The 20265-nt window shown below is 33.2% G+C and overlaps 1 protein-coding gene and 1 long non-coding RNA gene across 2 annotated transcripts; one reads left to right on the top strand and one right to left on the bottom strand.

Annotated features, from left to right (window-relative positions):
* The first annotated feature begins 6690 nt into the window (after positions 1-6690).
* Positions 6691-7472, top strand: LOC148916322 (uncharacterized). Its single transcript, XR_016128084.1, has 2 exons — positions 6691-6950; positions 7207-7472. It is a non-coding gene; the product is annotated as an uncharacterized LOC148916322 (long non-coding RNA).
* Positions 7473-8873: 1401 nt separating this feature from the next.
* On the bottom strand, positions 8874-16493 carry LOC103335730 (squalene synthase 2). Its single transcript, XM_089054691.1, has 14 exons — positions 16011-16493; positions 15310-15352; positions 14994-15083; positions 14130-14204; positions 12760-12830; positions 11925-12068; positions 11717-11821; positions 11368-11514; positions 10456-10531; positions 9763-9851; positions 9519-9610; positions 9387-9432; positions 9229-9295; positions 8874-9121 (listed from the first exon to the last, which is right to left on the bottom strand). Exons 1-13 carry the CDS (start codon positions 16203-16205, stop codon positions 9230-9232), a joined length of 1239 nt encoding a protein of 412 aa, XP_088910817.1. The 5' UTR covers positions 16206-16493; the 3' UTR covers positions 8874-9121; position 9229.
* Between the last annotated feature and the right edge of the window lie 3772 nt (positions 16494-20265).

The following is a 20265-nucleotide window of genomic DNA, read 5'->3' as shown; positions in this document are numbered from 1 at the left end:
TTTGATTCCTTATCCAAAATAGAAATTGAGTGTTTTGATTAGGTAAGGAAAACATAAACTAAACTTGAACGACGAAAGTAAACATGTAAATATAAAGACAAAAATAACTAACTCAAGCAAATAAGTGAACAAATTCAATTCAGATTTACAGATTGATTCTAACTAAAGTATGATTAAGCCATGATGTCTAGTCCAAACCATGGTGCATGGTCCTAACCATGTATTCATAATTCCCTAAGTAAATCCGTATTGTCGAACCTAAATTAAGCATTATAAATCCATTAAGCATAGAAGAATGCTTTAAACAACCAAGCATGTATCTAATGCTTGTTGTAATGTCCATACATACTTTTCATATTCATAGTTCAATTCAAATTAAGGCATATGGTGTCTACTCTTAATTCCAACCAAGATAATTGACATACAAGTTTTAATGGTGATCAATCATTCAAACAAACATATTATAGGTATCAAATCCTCATTAGTAAGGATTCTTATCACTAATACCTAATTTTTCTCATACAAGGAATTCCTTAACCTAAATTGGGGACATTAGTAATACAATAAAGAAAAAAAGAAAATAAGGGTTCTAATGTTCTTTCATACGTATCCAATTTTCATGTTACCAAATTCCATGTACCTTCATGTCTCCTTCATATATCTTTTAACACGTGTCATATGACTAAACATAAATTTAACATTGTTTTCTACTCGTCATCTTTTTCGTTCACCAACGCCACCTCCATGTCAACCCAAATCATGTCGTCCATCTCCAATACCACAACTATTCACCTTATCTTTTGTGCATCTCATTCTCGCTACTTGCTTTAGTACTTTTCTTATCTAATTTTCATTTGATTCTCAGAGTTGTGGCCAAATCTAAAGAAAAAGTTGTTATATTGATTAAAAAAAACCCAATTATTCAAAGCCAAAATTCTCTCTCAAGCTTGGCCAATATTGCATCCAATCAAGATATTCACCATGAGCAATAAACAATAACCCAACAAGAGCTAGTTTGCATATGGATTTTGGTGTGGCCTTTAATATCGCTAAACCCCATATGAAATTTCCAAGCCTTCCTTTATGGGTTTTTCTGATAAATCAATTCTTGGTCTTTGCAGTGCTCGAGTGATGTTTCCTTAGGCCAAATCTTTAATATGGAAGCACTTTCTCTATATGGGTTTAAGGGTTTCTTGAAGCAAATGGACACAGTGAGGTGGCGGGTCTGATGAATGGGCGTGGTGGTGGAGATTAGATATAAATTGGGTGTCCCTTCATCCTATGAAGGCATAAACAAACCCACGAAGGATCTGATGAACTTGGGGTTTGGAGGAGAAAGAACAAAGACAAGGCTCCTTTTTTGCTAAACGAAATAGATGAGGTGAGGAAATGGGATTCTTTTATTAAATAAATTTTATTATGTTGAAATAAATAGTGTTAAGTTTCTGTTAAGTCATGGAACACGTATCAAAAATATAATGAGGAAATAGGGAGGCACATGGGATTTGGTAATATGAAAATTGGACTCATTTCATACAAGTTACAACTTGCAAGAATATTTTGGGGCTACTTTCATTCATACTATTTTGTTTTGTAAAAAGAAAAACATTAACCAAATCTAAGTTCAAAGCACAAGCAAAAAAGGAAAAAGAAAAACAAGAGACTGTTTATCATGATTAACAAAAAGATGATGTTCAACAAAAAGAAAGGCAAGAATAGTTTTGTGATTGTTTGGTCATGAAGAAACATCATTTCCTCTTAAGTACACACCAAGAGTGAAATTGGTCTAGACCTAAAGAGGTATGCCTTGCACTATGACCATTATTCTACGTAAGTTTTGACTAACCCACTATCTACATATTTGCATATTTGTGTTGTGAGTACATCTCATTACTTTTTATTTAACATGGTTTTCTTTACTAACATGGTTTACTTTATCGTTTATGTACACTTGCAAAAATCCCTTTATTCCAATATTAAACTCAATTTACAAAATATTTTTGGACGAATGAATGATATAGAATTTGATTTCAAGGCGTAGGAGATAGGCATAACTCTACATTGGATAGGTGCAAGAATATCAGAAATATTTAGTTTCCGAAAAACGCATAAACCCCTAGATTTTCGTAAAAGAAAGAGGGACAAGTGACAAGGGATTTGAGTGACTCGCCCTTCACAAATAGGCAAACTAGAACAAAATATAATACCAAATAATTAAACCACAACAAATATATCAAACTAAGAGGAAGTTAATTATCATGCATAACAAAAAGATAATGAGTGCATTATATTGGCAAAGTAAAAGGCGTAGGAGAAAGCCGTATCTACATTGGATAAGTGCATGAATATTTTTGTGATTGTTTGGTCATGAAGCAACATCTTTTTTACTCTTAAGTACATCAAGAGTGAATCCAAAGAGATATAAGGATGGCTACACTTGCATTATGATCATCTTTCTCTACGTAAGTTTTGACCAACCCACTACACAAAACCCTTGTGTTAGCACATGCACCACCTCCTTTTCACTCTATATAAAATCATCTATATTAATTCTTCCCCTTGTATTGCATTACTCTTCACTCTTCATTCTCACTCTTGAGGGTTCAATATTTATATACATTTTCTTGAAATACATCCACATAAATAGCTATTAAATTCCACTTCAACTAATCACATAGCCCTCATTTACAGACCAAGACCCAAAACAAGTCCTTGTTTTCCAAGAATCTTGAAGAAGAGATAGACCGGAGAAAAATGAAGATTTGTGAATATGCAAAGAGGTCTAGGCTGAGAAAGAAGTAGCAGTTGGAGAATTTGTTGGCTGAGAGGGCTCGACTGATTGAGGAGATGTATCGGATCATCACCAACATAAACATCACCCACCACAGTTGCATGAGCATTGAGGCAAAGAACTCTATTCTTAAAGCTGAGTTGGATGAGCTTACAAATATATTACAGCCTCTCACCGCAAGTAATGGGGTTATGGTTGGAAATTATAACATGGATGACTTCTTCATAAATATATAAAGATAGATGTTATAGTGTGTATCTCCTTCCACCACGAATCTCATAAGTAGCCATGATTTTCCTTTCATATATAATATGATAAGTAGCTTGTGATAAGCATTAAGAAATATAGATGTAATTCTCATTATGAAATATAGAAAATCCATATTTCTTCAATACTATATGAGATATTATATAAGATCCTCACTTATACACATCAAGAACAAACTTAACAGCTTACAAACATACTATATGACATATGATCTTTCCTTCCAAGTTCCATAATTTAGTTGCAATTAATATTCTACAACATATTAAATTATGTTAATATTTTTGTACAAGAACTAATTATGAAGATGTATAAAGTTTCTCACTGGCTATTAGCTCATAATAATGTTCATTCATGAGAATAAATATTTTTTTTATTGTCATAATCTCCAGTTAAGCACTACCTTTTCCAATTCATTATATTTGTGGTTTCTTCATCTTCAATTTTTATCTACATTTTCTTTTAGTTCTAAAGTTGTATACGTAATCTATGGTACTAGGTGCATGAATGGACTCCTAAAAATAGTATAATCCTATCCAATACGTTACACATATTTTCAAGGATACCAATGTTGCTTGTATTTTGGACTGATTTTTTACGTATATATCATAATGCATATATATATATATATATATATATCTCACCACGTTCATTTTGTTACTTTAAAAAAAAAAAGACAAAATGTGATGCATAACTCCATTACTATTATTAAAGTAGGGATCATCATTTGGCTCATAGGCTCTTAGGCCCATAGGGGCCTGCTCAGCCCATAGAGAAAAAGCCTAGCCTGGCCCATTGTGGGCCATGGGTGTAAAGCCTAACTTTGGCCTATAGAAGCCCATAAAGGCCCAGCCCATCTGGCCCATAAAAGCCCAACCCGCTTGGCCTATGATTATAATGTATAATTAATGGTGGGTGGACTTACAACGGTAGCAATTTAGCAAACAAGCCCATCATCCCATTGTGAATATTAATTGACTCTCCAGGTCTCCAACTACTCCACCGCAACAAGGATGCAAAATGCAGTACAATATGAGAAATGTGTGGAAGAATTAATGAACATTAGAGCGTCAAGACCAGATTGGTTGACATCTAGTTGAGAGGTTGAAGTGAATCTGAAAATGAGACAATTGGAAGTTGAATTGTTATGTAACAATATAATTTTTTTATTGAGGTTGTGATTGACAGTGAATCTGAGACAATTTGAAGTTGAATTGTTATGTAATAACGTAATTTTTTTTTTTGGGAGACTTTAATTTTTATTTTTGTAAGTTGTATAAGAAATTAGGCTTTATCAAATCAAATCCTATTGTTTATTTATTTTCAACAAAAAAATTATTTATTTATTTATATTATTAGCCCATTTCGGTCCAATCCATTTTGGCCTACTTGACTTGGCCCAACAAGGCTCGTAAAATCATAGCCCCATGGGCCAGGCTAGGGAACCGATTTTGTAGAAAAAGCTCATCTTTAGCCCGGCCCGTATATTTCCTGTAGTCTAGTAAAGTTCGGCCCGACCTAGCCCAAGCTTACTGGACTTGGGTCAGGCTAGCCTAGCCAAGCCCATTGACGATCCCTATATTAAAGGACCAAATGCAATTTTTTACCCTTCAACTATACACAAAACTACAAAATAATATATATCTATATATATATTAGATTTCAAAAGAGAAAAAAAAATTAAATTTCAATTTTCTTATATATATATATATATATAGAGGGAGCTTCAGTTGAGAGATTCACCTATTAAAAAAAATTATTTAATAGACACTTGTGCGTCCATTATGTATTGTAGTTTAATAGTATGAACAATTGTTTTTATTCTTTCAAAAATCATCTCAGTCAAAAATTTGTCCACATTAAAAGATATTTAACAATTTTATTAAATGGAAGTCATTTTAGTGTGTGTTTTTTTTTTTTGGAACACTATGTTGATAAATTTATTTTATTACAAACTACATGTCTACCTTTTTTTTATTTTTTTTATTTAAAGAATGATCAATGAATATGACTTGAAAAAAAAAATATATATGAAAATTATTATATATGCAGGAGTAGTTAAGCACTAATCATTTAGTATGTTAATAAACTGATCAATCCTTAGGTCTCATTGACAGATCATTGAAGGTACCTCATTGTTAAAATTGAAAACGTAGGGACAAACATGTCGTAAGGGTACAACTTCAGGCTACCAAATTGAAATTAACCTAAAGATCATTAATGCAAAAGTTCAATCAAATTTAAAAGTGTTTTTTCATCTAACTGTGATTTAATAAATAGACAAACAAATAATTTTGAAAAATAATGAAATATTCACGATAATAATCAAGCGGCTGAACAATTTCTAATTTGGGTGAATTTTTTGAAGAATGATCACTATATTAGAACCTAAAAATTAATGGTCTAAATCATCAAATTACATTATGGAGTTGGTCCATACTAATGGTTAGTGTTGTATGGGCATACTGACTAGTTAGCGTTTAAGCATTACTAAACACACACACACATATATAGTGTACATTCACACATATATCAAAGTTGTATCAGTACAATAGGTCTAGAGCTTCACAAGCATTGCCCTCTCAATCGAGGAGCTATCATTTGGATTGAATGATGCATTTTAAAATACTCAGATGTAGATTTCATTGGTAAAGATGACAGAAATAATGGGTTTTACTTGATAAATGTTGATTTCCATGATCATCCCATGCTGAAAAGACTTCATCAACTATTCACTAGATTAAGTTCTAAAACTATTCGTGGACCATTGTATGCTCGGGGGAAACAACAAGTATTAGATAAGAAATACCTTTATGGTACTGTTGACTGTACTAGTGAGCTTTTTGACGTAAATTGTAAAAGGTGTCTTAATGTTGCAATAAACGAACTTCTAGATCATAGTTATAGAATGAGAGGCAGACATGCTATTTATGGTAGTTGTTGCATTGAATTTGAATTGTACCACTATTATTATTAGGTACCATTTGTGTTCGATAATTCAATTTATTATATATAAAGAAGTTTAAGGAAAAGTCAACGGGGTCTAACCTAGTGGAAGGAGACATTAACTTGCAGACCAAGTGCTTTAGGTTCCTTTTTGTGCACTCCAAATGGCAGAAATCATGATCGCATATCCAAGTTATCACTATATCTTCTCGATTCTCAATAGAAGCTTCTTTAAGACAATAAGGGGTCGTTTGGTACGGCGGACTATCATAGACTGGACTAAATCTTGGAACTGTCTTGGATTGACTTGGATTGGACTAAGCTGGATTAAGTACCGACCTACGTTTGGTGTTGCGTCGAACTAAGAAGGTAGATTGTAAAAATAGTGAAGATTTATGTTTGGTATTGTGTCAGACTAAACATAAAAATTGTAATATTTAAATTTAATTAAGGATTCTGATATTTTTTAAAGGCTTTCTGATATCTTTTTTAGAATAATAATATGCAAGCTATTTTTCAAGTGTATTTTTGTTAATTTATATTCTAAAAAAATAATTAAAACAATAGTAAAATTCTATTAAAAAAACTAGATAACATAATAACATCATAGTGGATATAAACAATTAATAAATAAAATTTAAGCTAAAATAATAAAATATTTGAGAAAACCACAAATATCTTCTCTTCTTCCTCTCCCTGTCACCTCACCACCTACGATCCTCCTCAAAACCATTTCCCTACCTCTCCAAACCACACAACTCAGGCCATGCTTTCCACAAACACAACCATGCCTCTTCTCCTCCTTATCACCATACTTTGCCCCTAATTACGAATAAGATGGGGATGATTATGATGATGATGGGGTCCTATTGGATTGCTCACCATTGGATGAGGCGATGAAAGAGGGAATCACAGCAGCCCATTAATTGGGGAAGAAACATTTCCAAAGGTGACAGACCCACCATTAAGGCCATCTCCAATCATAGGGCTAAATGTAGTCCATGGCTAAAAATTTAGCCCTCCTAAAATTTGGCCAAAATTTTGTTTAACCCCTAGAGATGAGTTTTGCATTATTTTAGGGCTATATTTGGGATATAGCCCATGGCTAGAGATGGCCTAATCTTCTTCTATTTTCAAGAATCCAAATTCTTCATCCTTTGATTTTTTTTTTTTCCTCCCAAAATATGTCACTCTCGATTGTGCAGGGGATGTTGTGGTTGTGCAAGGGAGGTGGAGATGTCAAGTTTTTGGGTTATGCAACGGTGATGGTGTCTAATTGGGAATCGTTTTTGGTGTCGATACAATTTACTAAAAATACAAATCCAGAAAATCCAATTCCATGTGAAGAAGAAGAAGAAATTGGTGAAGTTCTAACTAGCATTTTCTATTAGCGAGTTCGCTATTTTGCGAACCACTTTTCAATTTTGCTATATTAGAGGAGCGAGTGAAAGGTTTTTTTTCATTGTTTGACTATATAATCTCATTTAAGTTAGTCCCCTCTCTTACCAAACTTGGGTTTCAGTGCTATTTAAGCTAGTCTAGTCCAATGAGAGGTACCAAACACAACCTAAGTGTTTTGTCTCGAGGGGCGAAATTTACTTTTTAAGATTGTTGGAAAATTTGGTTGAAGGATGCTACTTTTCCTGCAAAACATCATATGAAATAATTATTAGAAAATTGTAATTTGCATTGATAGAGTATATTAAATAAAGGCAATGAAATTACAACAAAATACTTATCTTTAGGGTCCATAGAAGATCCTTCTCCATTCATGTTTGAGTAGAATAATAGCTTTAGGTTAAGGCGTGTCATTCACTGTTCTTAAGAGTAGATTTCGCCCCTCAAACACAATGTTTTTGTGTAGCAAGGTTGTATGGCGTCCTACCCTGCAGGGATACAAACTATGACCCTCATAAAAGTACACTCGTAATACTTGAATTGGCTGAACAACTCGAATCTTTCCCTTGATAAAAGAAAACAAATTGAGGTTTGGTTATTAAACAAGCAATTAAACGGCATAAAATGCTCCCACCTGTTAAAAGCAATAAGTTGGCCAACGTTAACATGGTTTAAAACCAAATATGAATATATCAAATTAATACACAATTAAATCATCATAAAGCCAGTTATCTAAATTTAAGGCAGATACACGTCCAGACCTGCTATACCAAGAGGAAAAAGTTTTGAAATCTCAACTTTAAAAGAATTAACACCACCATTTAACACATTTAAAATTTCAATTCAATAAAGATAGTAATAATAACACGAACTCTTCATGACACCTTGGTAGTGTGTGTGTTTGAGAAACATTCATCTCTTTGTAGGCTATCACTTGTATTAAAAAAAACAAAAATAAAAAAGTAAAAGGAAAAGGAAAAGGATTGACCAAAAAAACGAAGAAAAAGACAAACTTCGAATTCTCTCGTATTTCTCTCTTTACTTTTACAACACGTTATGCGCACGCTCGATATAATTTTCTTGTGTAACTTGTCCTAGAGCTAGTCATCGCATAGTTTAGAGTTTTTTGTGCTGGCCTGTTGGACTTCATTATACTATTTATTTCTTCTTCTTTCCTGCCTATATACATTACTTGATTTTATATTTTAGCTATGGTGTGGGAGTTTGTTTTGACTACTTCTATCCAATTCTTAGTTTTTAGGTTATTGGATTACATATTTTAGTATAGGAGATGCATAATTTTTTATTCCTTAAATGTTAGTAAACACACGGAAGCGAAAATTGGAATTCCAATTTTATTGGATTGGAAGAGACAACAAAAACTTTACGCGTCATTCTCTATATTGGTTAAATTCTACATTACTTTCATGGAACAAGGTATCTCTTTTTTTTTCTTTTTCAAGATGGAACAAGGTTTAGGTCAAATCAAATATTAACTTCGTAAAATTAGCACAAATGCTCACTTGTATGTCAGCAATAACTATGCTAATGGTGTTGAAAGCTACATCAATAATTTCAAGCGACTTTATATCGAATATACAACCGTAGCAGCATTGTCATTATTGCATAAAAAATATAAAATAACTACTTTGGTTTGATGGAACAAGGCCTGTACTTTTGTAACCAGCCATTTATGTCTTGGGATATTGAAGAATGTAAACTCTGCACAGCAAAAAGAAACGGAGTTGGGCAAGAGGTAGTGGTTTGCTTTCTAACAGAACTGAAGGCCATGAGACCAGTGATCCATCGCTCTTGTGACGAAAACTTACATTAGATTCTTGGGCTGGCAGAGAGGTAGGCGTAAACGATGGCCAATATAATAAACAGTGCCACAATCTGCATTCAGAATGTAGATTCATCAGTATGTATTTTCTGGAATGATACTAATCCTTTCACCTTTAATTTTCTATATCTAGAAGAAACTCACCAGAGTTGAATTGTAGCTCGGCTCACCCTTGACGATGTAGGATTTCCTGGTGTAGTCCATAGGTACTTGTCAGACAATGAAGAAGGAAGAATGTTCAATATTTAGATAGGACAGCCAGAAAGTATGAAATACCTTTTGCTCAGGGCTCCAGAGGCTCTGCATGTTTTCTGTACTGCTTCCAGCCTGCTCAATGTTTTTGTTGCATTAGGGTCATTCTTGTCAACCTGCAGCCGAAAATTAATTTTAATCTGTCAAGAACCTCTGAAAATTGTAACACAGTAAAGCCCTTCACAATAAGTCTCACCCATGATTTAGTATGAAGTTAAAGCAATTTAGTTACAAGATCATGTATATCTTGTTTCTGAAATTATCATACCTTGGACTTTATAATGGAAGAAAAATCAAAGAAAGCACCATAGACATCATCCATTGATTTTGTTCGGTCAATGACTTTTGCTGTAAGGCCTACAAAACATAGCAATTAATTGAACACTGTTTAGTAAAGAATTATGACAAAATCACAAGTATGACCAAAAACTATACAACAGCCCAATACTTATTCAATCCAAAACATCACAAACCCTAATAAAATGAGAGAGGAGGTCTTTGAATATAAGTAGAGTTAAAGACAGAAGTGGATGAAGGGCAGAGAGGTTGAAGACATAGTCAACGCGTAGTCACGGTACTTCCATTTTTCTAACATATAATTTTTATCATGACGTGATTTTGTAGAGCATTTCCATTAAAAATGTATAAAACTAACTGTAGTTACTAACATGTGCTCGTCCATAGAGTAGTCTCCAACAGTGTAAGCTTCCCAAAATTTCTAACAAAATCTCTATATAGTCTCTAACGATGCGTTACTATGAAAATAATATTGCTAAGACGAGTAGAATTTCAGTAGCTGCCACTATCTGCCAAATGACCATCTCATAGCACATGCATACTACCCTATTTTACAAAGCCATTTCTTTATAAATTCCATATGCACTTGTTTTTAATTTCATTATCTCAAAATGTATACAGTTTAAACTGAAAGGAATACCATGTTCATAGATTAAAATCTTACCCCTCCTCATTTTGACTACACCTCTGAAGAGCTCAATGTTGTTGTAGCATAATGCCAGCGTGCCAATTGCCATGATCTAGTAAAGCCAGCACAAATCAGATGAGATTACTTAGAGAAAACCATGGTTAAGAAATTACACTGCAGCCAATGAAATCAGAAGGCATTATATTGAATTTTGTCCAAAAGGCATGATAAACACAATCTGAAGACTTCCTATTAGAATTTCAAAGGTTTGAGAATAGAAACAATCTACATCTAGACCATCAACTTGAAGGAAACAAAAATACATCCAGAGAGATGCTATTTAGTTTAAATAGGCAATATATGTTGGAAGCAACAGCACTAAATACTGATGACCAGCAATTGATTCCAGTCACTCTGAATAAATCAAACTGACATCTGAAATGTACTAAAATTTGAAAGACACATAGAATATTATAAACCTACAATTCTTAGATCAATATCATTTCACTGGTCCAACTTCCAATCAAAGTTACAAGTCATAAAAAATCAGTTACAAGTCAATAGGATCTTTTATGACTTGTACATAGAACTAAAGGGTCATTTGGAATCGGCTAATCAATCCAGATGGTCCAATAACCTAATTAAGCTGGACTGAATAAATATCACCTCATGCAGCTCTTGCAAACGAGGCTTTTTTGTTGTCCGATCTTGCAAACAAAGCTCTAAAACCATGATATACAACAGCTAGATCCAAAATCTAAAGCTGTTATGGGCGAACAATGTTTATCAAGGTTGCATCATATGCGAAGCACAAAAATAGTATAGAACCAATCAATTAATCCTACCAATCTTTGTGTTTGTTATATAAATAAGTAAAATACACATGTCAGATTACGACACATGCACACACAAGACTAATAGTTGTGATATAGTTGAGAAATAATCTACCTGAGGTATGGCACAAAATTTAAATATTGCAGGATCTCTTAAAGCAGCCATGTACTTCAAGCAATCTTCCACATGTATCAACGCATTAGTGACCATGTCATTCAAGCATTGCACAGCCTTGTCTGAGTTTTCCTCATATTTCAAGTCCTGAGTTGCAATCATCAAAAAATCCAGCTCAGACAAGAATTCCAACTTTGCACTGGGCGATGCATAAATTCTTATATCACCCCACTATTCTAAGCCTCAATTATGAATGATTAGAAATAAAATGAAGTATAAGCGGTTGGGAAGCCAAAATGATAGGAATAACATAGGAAGCTTTTAAAGTATAAAAGTAAAGAAGAAGCACCTCAAGTTTGTTAACATATTTACTCCAGATCTGACGTGGCCAAAACATGCGAGACTTCGGTATCTCATTAATATCCTCCAAATAATCCCGAATGATGTTTGTTTTCTGTTATTTATTAGATCCAAACATGGTAGAATTAGAAACAACTATCAAGCCAATTTGAGACAGAGAGCAGAAAGCATTTCTTGCATCAATATTATTGTTATACCTGAAGAAATAAGCCCATTGAATTTGAGAGAGAATCCGAGGCCAAATCTTCCTTATCAGCAGCGTGGAAAAGCTTGGACAAACCTAAACCAACAAGCCCTGCCACATAGTGGCAGTACTCATCATAGTCATCAACAGTTTCTACCTGCAAGATGAGAGAAAATATATCCAAATCACATAAAGAACTACACCTGGCCTTTATGCACATTGTGCAAAAAGTACACTGTTAATAATATTGGAATTGAAAATCTCATGCATGGAAAAATAATTCAAATTTGATATATTTTTAACCACTTCATTGCAGAATCTGATTTTCCATAGTGCAAAAACATTAAGCTAGCCAATGTGCTTGTTTATATGCACAAATTATGGTCCATAGGTTGGAAACCAGAAAAGATGCTTATAAATTGAGGAAACCAGGCTAGGTCTCAACTAAGTGGTTGACCATAGAAACAATTTTTTTTTCTATATAGTTTTAACTCAATATTTAAATTACTTAAGAAAGTCCTAGTTTAAAACAGATATCATATACCCTTTCTATGGTTGATCTACATTTGTCTTTCTTTTTTCCCTTAGCATTCAAAATATAACTATGCTGTCCATAAACATTCCATACTAGTCCAAATCAAAACGATTATATATCATATATTTGTACATACATGGAAAAGAATTGAATATATTTCAAAAGTATCTAACATACATGTCAAGAAACAATGTAAACCATGTCAGAAAGGTTTTTGAAATGGGCTTTTATTTTAATCAAAACATGAGAAACATGACACAACAGAATATATCCACCCTTTGCAGGTAAGGTCTCAACTAAGTGCATCACAAACCTCCTTGCAGATAAATTTTGCCATTCCTGCACCCATTCTTTTGGTAATATCCTCAATTGCCTCCTGATAACTGCAGAATTAGCATACCGATTGCTTATCAAAAAAATGTACAATGAAAACTCCAATCATATATGAATGTATACTATAAAGAAAAAAAGTGTTAGCAAAGAGTTGTTACAACATGAAGATGAATAATATCTTATAGATCACAATTTCATCATGCAATAAGAATATTTCCAAGTTCAACAAACCAACCCCAAACCGTACACTCATTAAAATGAACAAGCATCAGAATCTTCACCATATTTTTCCAAAGTCAAAACTTCTCTATGAACCTGGAGTGTCTCACAGTCAGTTAGATTGGACATCACCATTCCTATTTAGGTGTTCTAATTAAAAAATAATTTAGCATATGAAGCACCAGAATTACCCATTCATCAGGTATCACATGATCAACATAATAGTAAAAGACATTTCCCTAAAATATCAGAAGTGCCATGCTAAGTAATTTCATCAAAGTTTTCATCCATATAGCTGAAATGTTGAGGAAACTTTAGTCCCATAAAATTTATCTTATAATCACCAAGAACACTCTCTGATGTGGAGCTATCATTATTACAGAGAAGTACGGATGAAAGAAACAACATTACTGAGTTACAAGGGCAAGTGTATTGTGCTAGAACATGCAAGAGAATTCAGTCAATATCAACCTAATGAAATCATTAGAGGTTCAATATATTTCAAGAATCCTGTGTCAGGTTCTTCAAAAACTTTGTATATTAATACTCATATTTATGGAAGAGGTTGAATAAAGGGTTGAACTATGCATCGTTGAATGTTCAAAGGATTTTCAAATTTAAAGCTCAATGTTTAAAACCATTTTTATTTTAAAATAATAATAACAAAGTTAAATATGAATCTGAGTTTTTAGAAAGAGTTTAACCACACCAATCTTAAATACACTTAAGACTTGTGCTAAAAAAGCTCCACACATTCACTGGCAAAAAATAATTCACGACCTAGATTTGTGTTTGTGTGTGCACATGTGCGTGTGTGTCTGCACGTGTGCCTGTGTGTGTTAGCAGTAACTGGTATGAACCATCAAGTTCATGAACCACACTTATCACCTCAGAATTGTTTATGACTACATGAAATACTAAATAACTAATTGACGTTCCTTTGGATGAACCCTCATAACAGTAACAAGCGTGAAAAGATTAGGAAAATGAGAAAGGAATCAGAGATTATTTTCAATCAGTCCATTGATAGAGAAGCTGTACCATGAATTATTATGAATTAACAAAAAAGTCCCATTCACAAAAGATCTGTTCAACAATTAATCAAGGAAATATACAAGGATAAGAAATTACCTTTCCCGAGTTCCAGAAAAGCAGTTGAAACATGATGAAACTGGTCCATGAGAACTTTGTAGTCCTTTGTACCACCTGAAGACAAGGAAGAAGGATATTGAGCAAGCAGACAACAAGTCTCATCAACATAGTAATGTACAACTGTGCATGTACCATACGTACCATGGACCTAGAACAATACTACCTGAGCTTTATGTTCTTTTATTTGTTTCTTTTTTAATATATAAAGAAAACAATAAAATTTGTGCAATCCACTGAATGCCAGCTGGTAAAACTTACCGTTGACAGGAAAACATAGAGGAAAATACTTTCTAACAGAGGCAGGGAAAGCGGTTACTCAGATATTTTCTGGTTACAGTTCAATCTTTTATCATATTTTCAAACAGATGACAATATTTCTAGAGAACTGTTCTTAGCATTCAAAAATAGTCATCCTGCACTCCTTCCTCCCTTTTTTTCATCAAGACCACATTTCTAGGGAACTTTATCATATATATATACATATATATATATATATACGCTTTTATATGTGTACAATTTTTCACTACTAAACTTGTGCAAGGACCCCTTTCTCAGTTACTAGATCAACTATGGATAGTTCAGTGCATTAAGATGTTTATCAACTGTGCATCTTAACCGTCCACGTGATCACATGGCTGAAAAGCATGTTCTTGATTAGATAAAACTACCCATATATATAATTTTAAACGTATACATGTGTGTGGTGTGTACGTGCGTGTGTGTACCATTTATCGAAACAAGATTTTCACTGCATAGTAAAGTTATACAACATAATTTCACGTCCATAGGATACAGGGAACAGCAAACGTGAATAATGTGGTATTGTAATCTTAAACCACTCACATGAAAAATGCCAATCGCGGTCATATATATGACGATGAAATGCTATCAAGATGGGGACTTTGACATCTGTTGCAATGCTTGTATCATCCTCTGTATAGAGTCCATCAGAACAAATTATATCATTGAAAACATGTTGAATTAATACATTAGCATCATAAGTGTGATGAAGGAAAAGAAAAAGTTAAACAGGTCATGCTACATAATGCACAGAGCAAACCTGCACAAGGGTGATTATTTCAAATAGAGACTTAAGATGCAACAAGCTACATTCAATCTAATATTAGGAAGCAAAAGACTAAAGATAATAGAAACATACCAACAGTGTCTAGAGCTCGAAGAACCAGATAAAATATACAGACCTGCAAAACCGCAAAAGTCAACATCAGAAAATGACAATAAAATCAAACAAAAGATGGAAAATGCAAGAGAAATGAAATGCAGTAGTCTGTAAGGACCTTAAGAACAAGAAATTATAACAGTAAACAACAATCTGTTCCCCAAAAGAATTAAGGCCAGAACTGAAAATTACTCCATGTCTAGCCTTCAATCAAGTTCATGCTTACATATACGATTCATATTCCAGAAAATACAGAGAAAGACAAATAATAAACATAAAAACAATTTACCAATCAAAACCAATTTTCATATTCCACAAAGTAGATAATCCGATACCCATCAAAATACCCTCAGTAAATAATACCAATTTTCTCTTCTTTTAAACCACAATAAGATTGACTACCCTCTTTCTTATAAGCGACAAAATTGACTGCCTAGAGAAGATGGACAGATGTGAACCATTAGCATCACCCTTCAGCCAAAAAGGAACAAATCACCAATATAATTTCAATTCTACTAAACACAGGCCATAAAAAAAAAATTTAATCCCCCGATAAATCGACAGTCAAGACCATAATCAAGTAAATTCCCGTAAACCCACAAATCACCACTTGGAAAAAGAAAAGCAGATACAGAAACAAACACTTATATGTATATACCAAACGAAGAAACAAAACTTACAGCGTTACGAAGCTCAGTGCCGAGCTGTTGAATAACGAGAGCAAAACTACGAGACACCTTGTGAAGCATGGAATAACAGAAAGCCCAATGGGGCTCTGGAGGGATCTGCTTCTCTAAGTTCTTGGCTGCCATTTTGAGCTTCAAAAGCGGGTAAATGTCATCCGGATGTTTCATCAAAGTCCCCAAGGTACCCATCTCGAGATCTGAAGAGGAGAAGAAAACCCAAAATCCCAAAACTTGAAATCTCACACAGAGAGATTGGGAATGGGAAGGTGGGGATTGATTTGAGGATGGAGTTTTTTCAGAGATGGGTTTTTGTAGTTGTAGGTGGTGATGATACTGGTTTGGTCCAAGCTGGCGTCCTGGTACTTTAGAATTAAAGAATTGGATTTGGAGCCAAAAAAGTCGTTGAATATGCGCGCTTGCTCACTATGTTACTATGATATATTCTTATTTTTGTTTATAGTTGCATAATGTTATAATATTTTTCTTTGTAAAACCAACTGTAAAATAAAGGGGCAATAACAAAATAAAAAAATAAAAATAAAAATAATGGGGTGTTAGTTACATTGCTCATGCCTTTGGTGTGGTCCCAGGTGGTCATGGATTCAAGCCCACGTGATACCCGTGTGTGTGAGTTTTTCCCTCCCCTTCTTAACTTTGGCAAAAAAAACTTCCTCTAAGATAATGAAGAGTGAACAAATTTACTTACTGATATGTCATTGTAATTTATAGCGATAACTATTTTATTTATTGACATTTTTCCATTTTCTAAGGAAATTCTGAGTTTAGTCAGGGACAAACCAACATAATGTCAAATGTGAGTGTCCGTCCTCACCACATAAATTGTTTTTAAGGGTATACTCTAGATAGCATGATAACGATGTTAATTAAAAGTTTTTGTTGCTCTACAGTTCTAGGGTTTGTTTTAAATTGCCTCCGAAAAAGCTAAATGAGCTTTCAAACAACTAGAAATGATTTTGACTACGTTCTTGTAAGTCAAAAAAACGATTTCTAAAGACGCACTTTTAACAAAAACCTTGATGTTGTTATAAGAAAAGTGCTTATGAGCATAGTCCGCTAAATAACAAAAATTAGTTTCAACAATTCAGGCCACAACCCACCAACACCAAGCCCCTACACAAGATTTGGCAAACAAAATTTGATGAACTAATTTAGTGAGCATAACCGAGTTTAGATAACTTGGCTTTGATTAAAGGGAAAAAATGCCGTAATATTTGGTAAACAAAATTTGATGACAAAATTTATTGAGCGAGTCCACAACGAAAGCCGACAAAGTCCTATTTGGTGGCAGATTAATGTTTTTTATAATATTTTTTTTATAACCAATAAAAATTTATGGCATATGACTTTTTTTGTGGGTGCAAAATATATTTGCTGTTGGTTTGGGCCTGATTTGTTTGACTACAACAGCAAGTGGGAATACGCGAAATGCGAAATGCGAAATGCGAGCTACCTAGCGCTGCGGGAAGTATGGACTTCCAAATTTGAACAAGTTTTTTGTTGTTTATTTATCTTTTTTGGGTCAACTTCAAGGGGTTGCAAAGTGTGAATTATTTCATTTGGAGTCTTCAAAATTAATTAATTTTTTTAAATCTTTTTTTACTTTTTTTTGTTATCTCCACTCCTCTTCGAGAAAAGCTAAGTTTAATAATCTAGAGTTATTCTTTATACTTGAGTTACATGAAGTGTTGAGAAGACCTCACTTCAATTTTTATTTTATTTTTTATAACTTTAATCTTATTTATAGACATAGTTGATTGTTTGAAGGTGTAGAATCAATCGGCGTTTAGTTTAGACTTTAGATTTTTAGTTTCGGATTGGTTAATCGTTTCAATTTTAGGTTTTTTAAGTATCAAGCTAATATTAAATGGAATCAAAGTTGAATAAATTTGAGTAAAAGTGAGTTTTTCTTAACTCATCATCTTATCTTTAAGAAAAATAAGACGTGATGCATAGAGAATCTATGTAATTTAATCTTCTGAAAAATACAAGCTTAAATAAATAAACAAAACTAGAATAAGTAGGCTAAAGTTGTAAGGTATTTTAGGACCATTGTTTGGGGAACTGCATAGTTTGGTTTCTCTTAAATTCTTGTGGGGGTGAGCGCTTTGATGAATGACATACGTAATATAACCAAAACTCATTGTTCATAGTCATCTATATCTTTCGACCTAAAAAGCCATTTATATCTTGGGGCCTCTTTATATCTTTTTGTCACACTACAAAAAGGTACGAAAATCTAGCATTTTTGTTGTTGTTGAGAGAAGACGATAATAATTATTAATGAAACATAATAAAATACCGTAATGCCGAAAGTCTAGCACTTTATTACTTTAACATATGTAGAGAAGTTAGGAAAGCTTAAATTAAGTTAGTAGCATGCCTAACCAATCTTAAGTTAAGTTACAAAGCGATAATAATTATTGATGAAACATAACAAAATACAAAGAAGCCATAACGCCGAAAGTCTAGCACTTTATTACTTTAACATATGTAGAGAAGTTAGGAACAAATCTTAAATTAAGTTAGTAACATGCCTAACCAATCTTAAGTTAGTTACAAACCAATAATAAATCCGGCACCACATAAATTACCTGTTTTTATTTATCAAGAGACTAAATTAAATAGTACTTTCACAAACAGATATTTACAAAAATTACAATTCCTCCAATCAATGTCATCATAAATATATATCGCCCTTGACAAGGACTCGAACTCGAACTCGAAACGTCGTTCAACTATGACAACTACCAGATTAAGCCTTGAAAATATCTCCGCCAACCACATCTTGCTTGTCAGCAACAACTTCACATGTTGTTTATTCATATTCAACTCGTGGGGCTTCAGAAGACAATGAAAATGTTGTGGGAGCGAATCATAACCGACCTGACAAACAATCATATGTCCATATGCATATATATATATATATATATTTATATATTTAAGAGATAGTACAAGTATTCGAATTGAGCTTATATAATTAGGACATTTTCTTAAGAATAATGTTTAACCTATGAGCTTTTGATGTAAACTGGTTTTAATCAAGTCTTTTGTTGGAAAAAAAAATGATTTTTTGTTTTAATCATGGCGGATAACTTGTCTAATGAGTTTAAGTACCCAATATTTAATACCGTTAGATCCCTTAACGTATGAACGTAATCACGTTGCGTTACTAGTTACATTTGCAAGTTGTGTTCATATTTGCATAGCTTAACTGTTTATGTTCATGTTGAATTCATTTTCACATGGCTTTCAATTGGGCATTAGCTTAATTTTGTTTGTATATATCTGAGTTCTGCTCATGTTAAATTTCATAAAGTCGAATCAGTAGTCCACTCTTGTTTAAAATAAATGAAGTCTAGAGTAAATTCAGTCACATGAATTGACAAACAAAATGTGATGACCAAATTCAGCAGAATCTAGCTAAGTTAGTCTGATTAAAGGGAAAATTTGCCACAATAATATTTGGAAAACATATTTTCATGACCAAATTTATTCAGTGAGTACAACAAAAGCTGACAAAGATGATATTTATAGAGAATAAAAATTATTAGCATATGATTTTTTATTTTTGTGCAAAACATATTTATGGCTAGAGCCTGAATTATATGCGAAATGGGAGCTACAGCTGCAAAAGTGTGGACTTCCAAGTTTGAACAATCTTGTTGAATTATTTTTCTTTTTTCGGTCATCTTAAAGGGGTTGCAACTTGCAAGGTGTGACAGTACTTCATTTGGAGTCTTCAACTTTAATAATTTTTTAGATTCTCTAAACTTGTTTGTACTTTTTCGTTATTTTTGACCCTGCGCTCGGCTATTAAGGTGGAAACAAATGTAAAATCACAATTTTTTGTTGTTTTTTCCTTGAATACGGTGTAAATATGAAACATAGAGGCTCTCCTTTTTCTCTGTTTTAAGTTTAGCAATTTTATTTTGAAGTGTAAAACTGAAGTGTCAACTTCATCCTTAGAAAATTACCATGTGGCCATATGTAACTGGAAGATATATACATGTTGATGTGGTGTATTCGTATTAGGGTGCAGTATCTTCTTTGTTTGATGAGAGAGAGAGGCTATTAACCATGTATATACAGGGATAAATTCGGGATTTCAAAACTTCATAGGCTAAATTTACTTTATGTACGTAGGAAATTTCAGCAATGAGGGCCATAACATACTAAGTTGGACTTTATAACACGTGTGAGAGAAAAAAGAGAAAAAATAGGAAGAAGA

This window comes from Prunus mume, linkage group LG6 (assembly GCF_029339155.1).
Source record: "Prunus mume cultivar Tortuosa linkage group LG6, ASM2933915v1, whole genome shotgun sequence".
NCBI lineage: Eukaryota > Viridiplantae > Streptophyta > Magnoliopsida > Rosales > Rosaceae > Prunus > Prunus mume.
The sequence above is the reverse complement of the archived record's forward strand: the minus strand, read 5'-3'. Positions and strand labels throughout refer to the sequence as shown.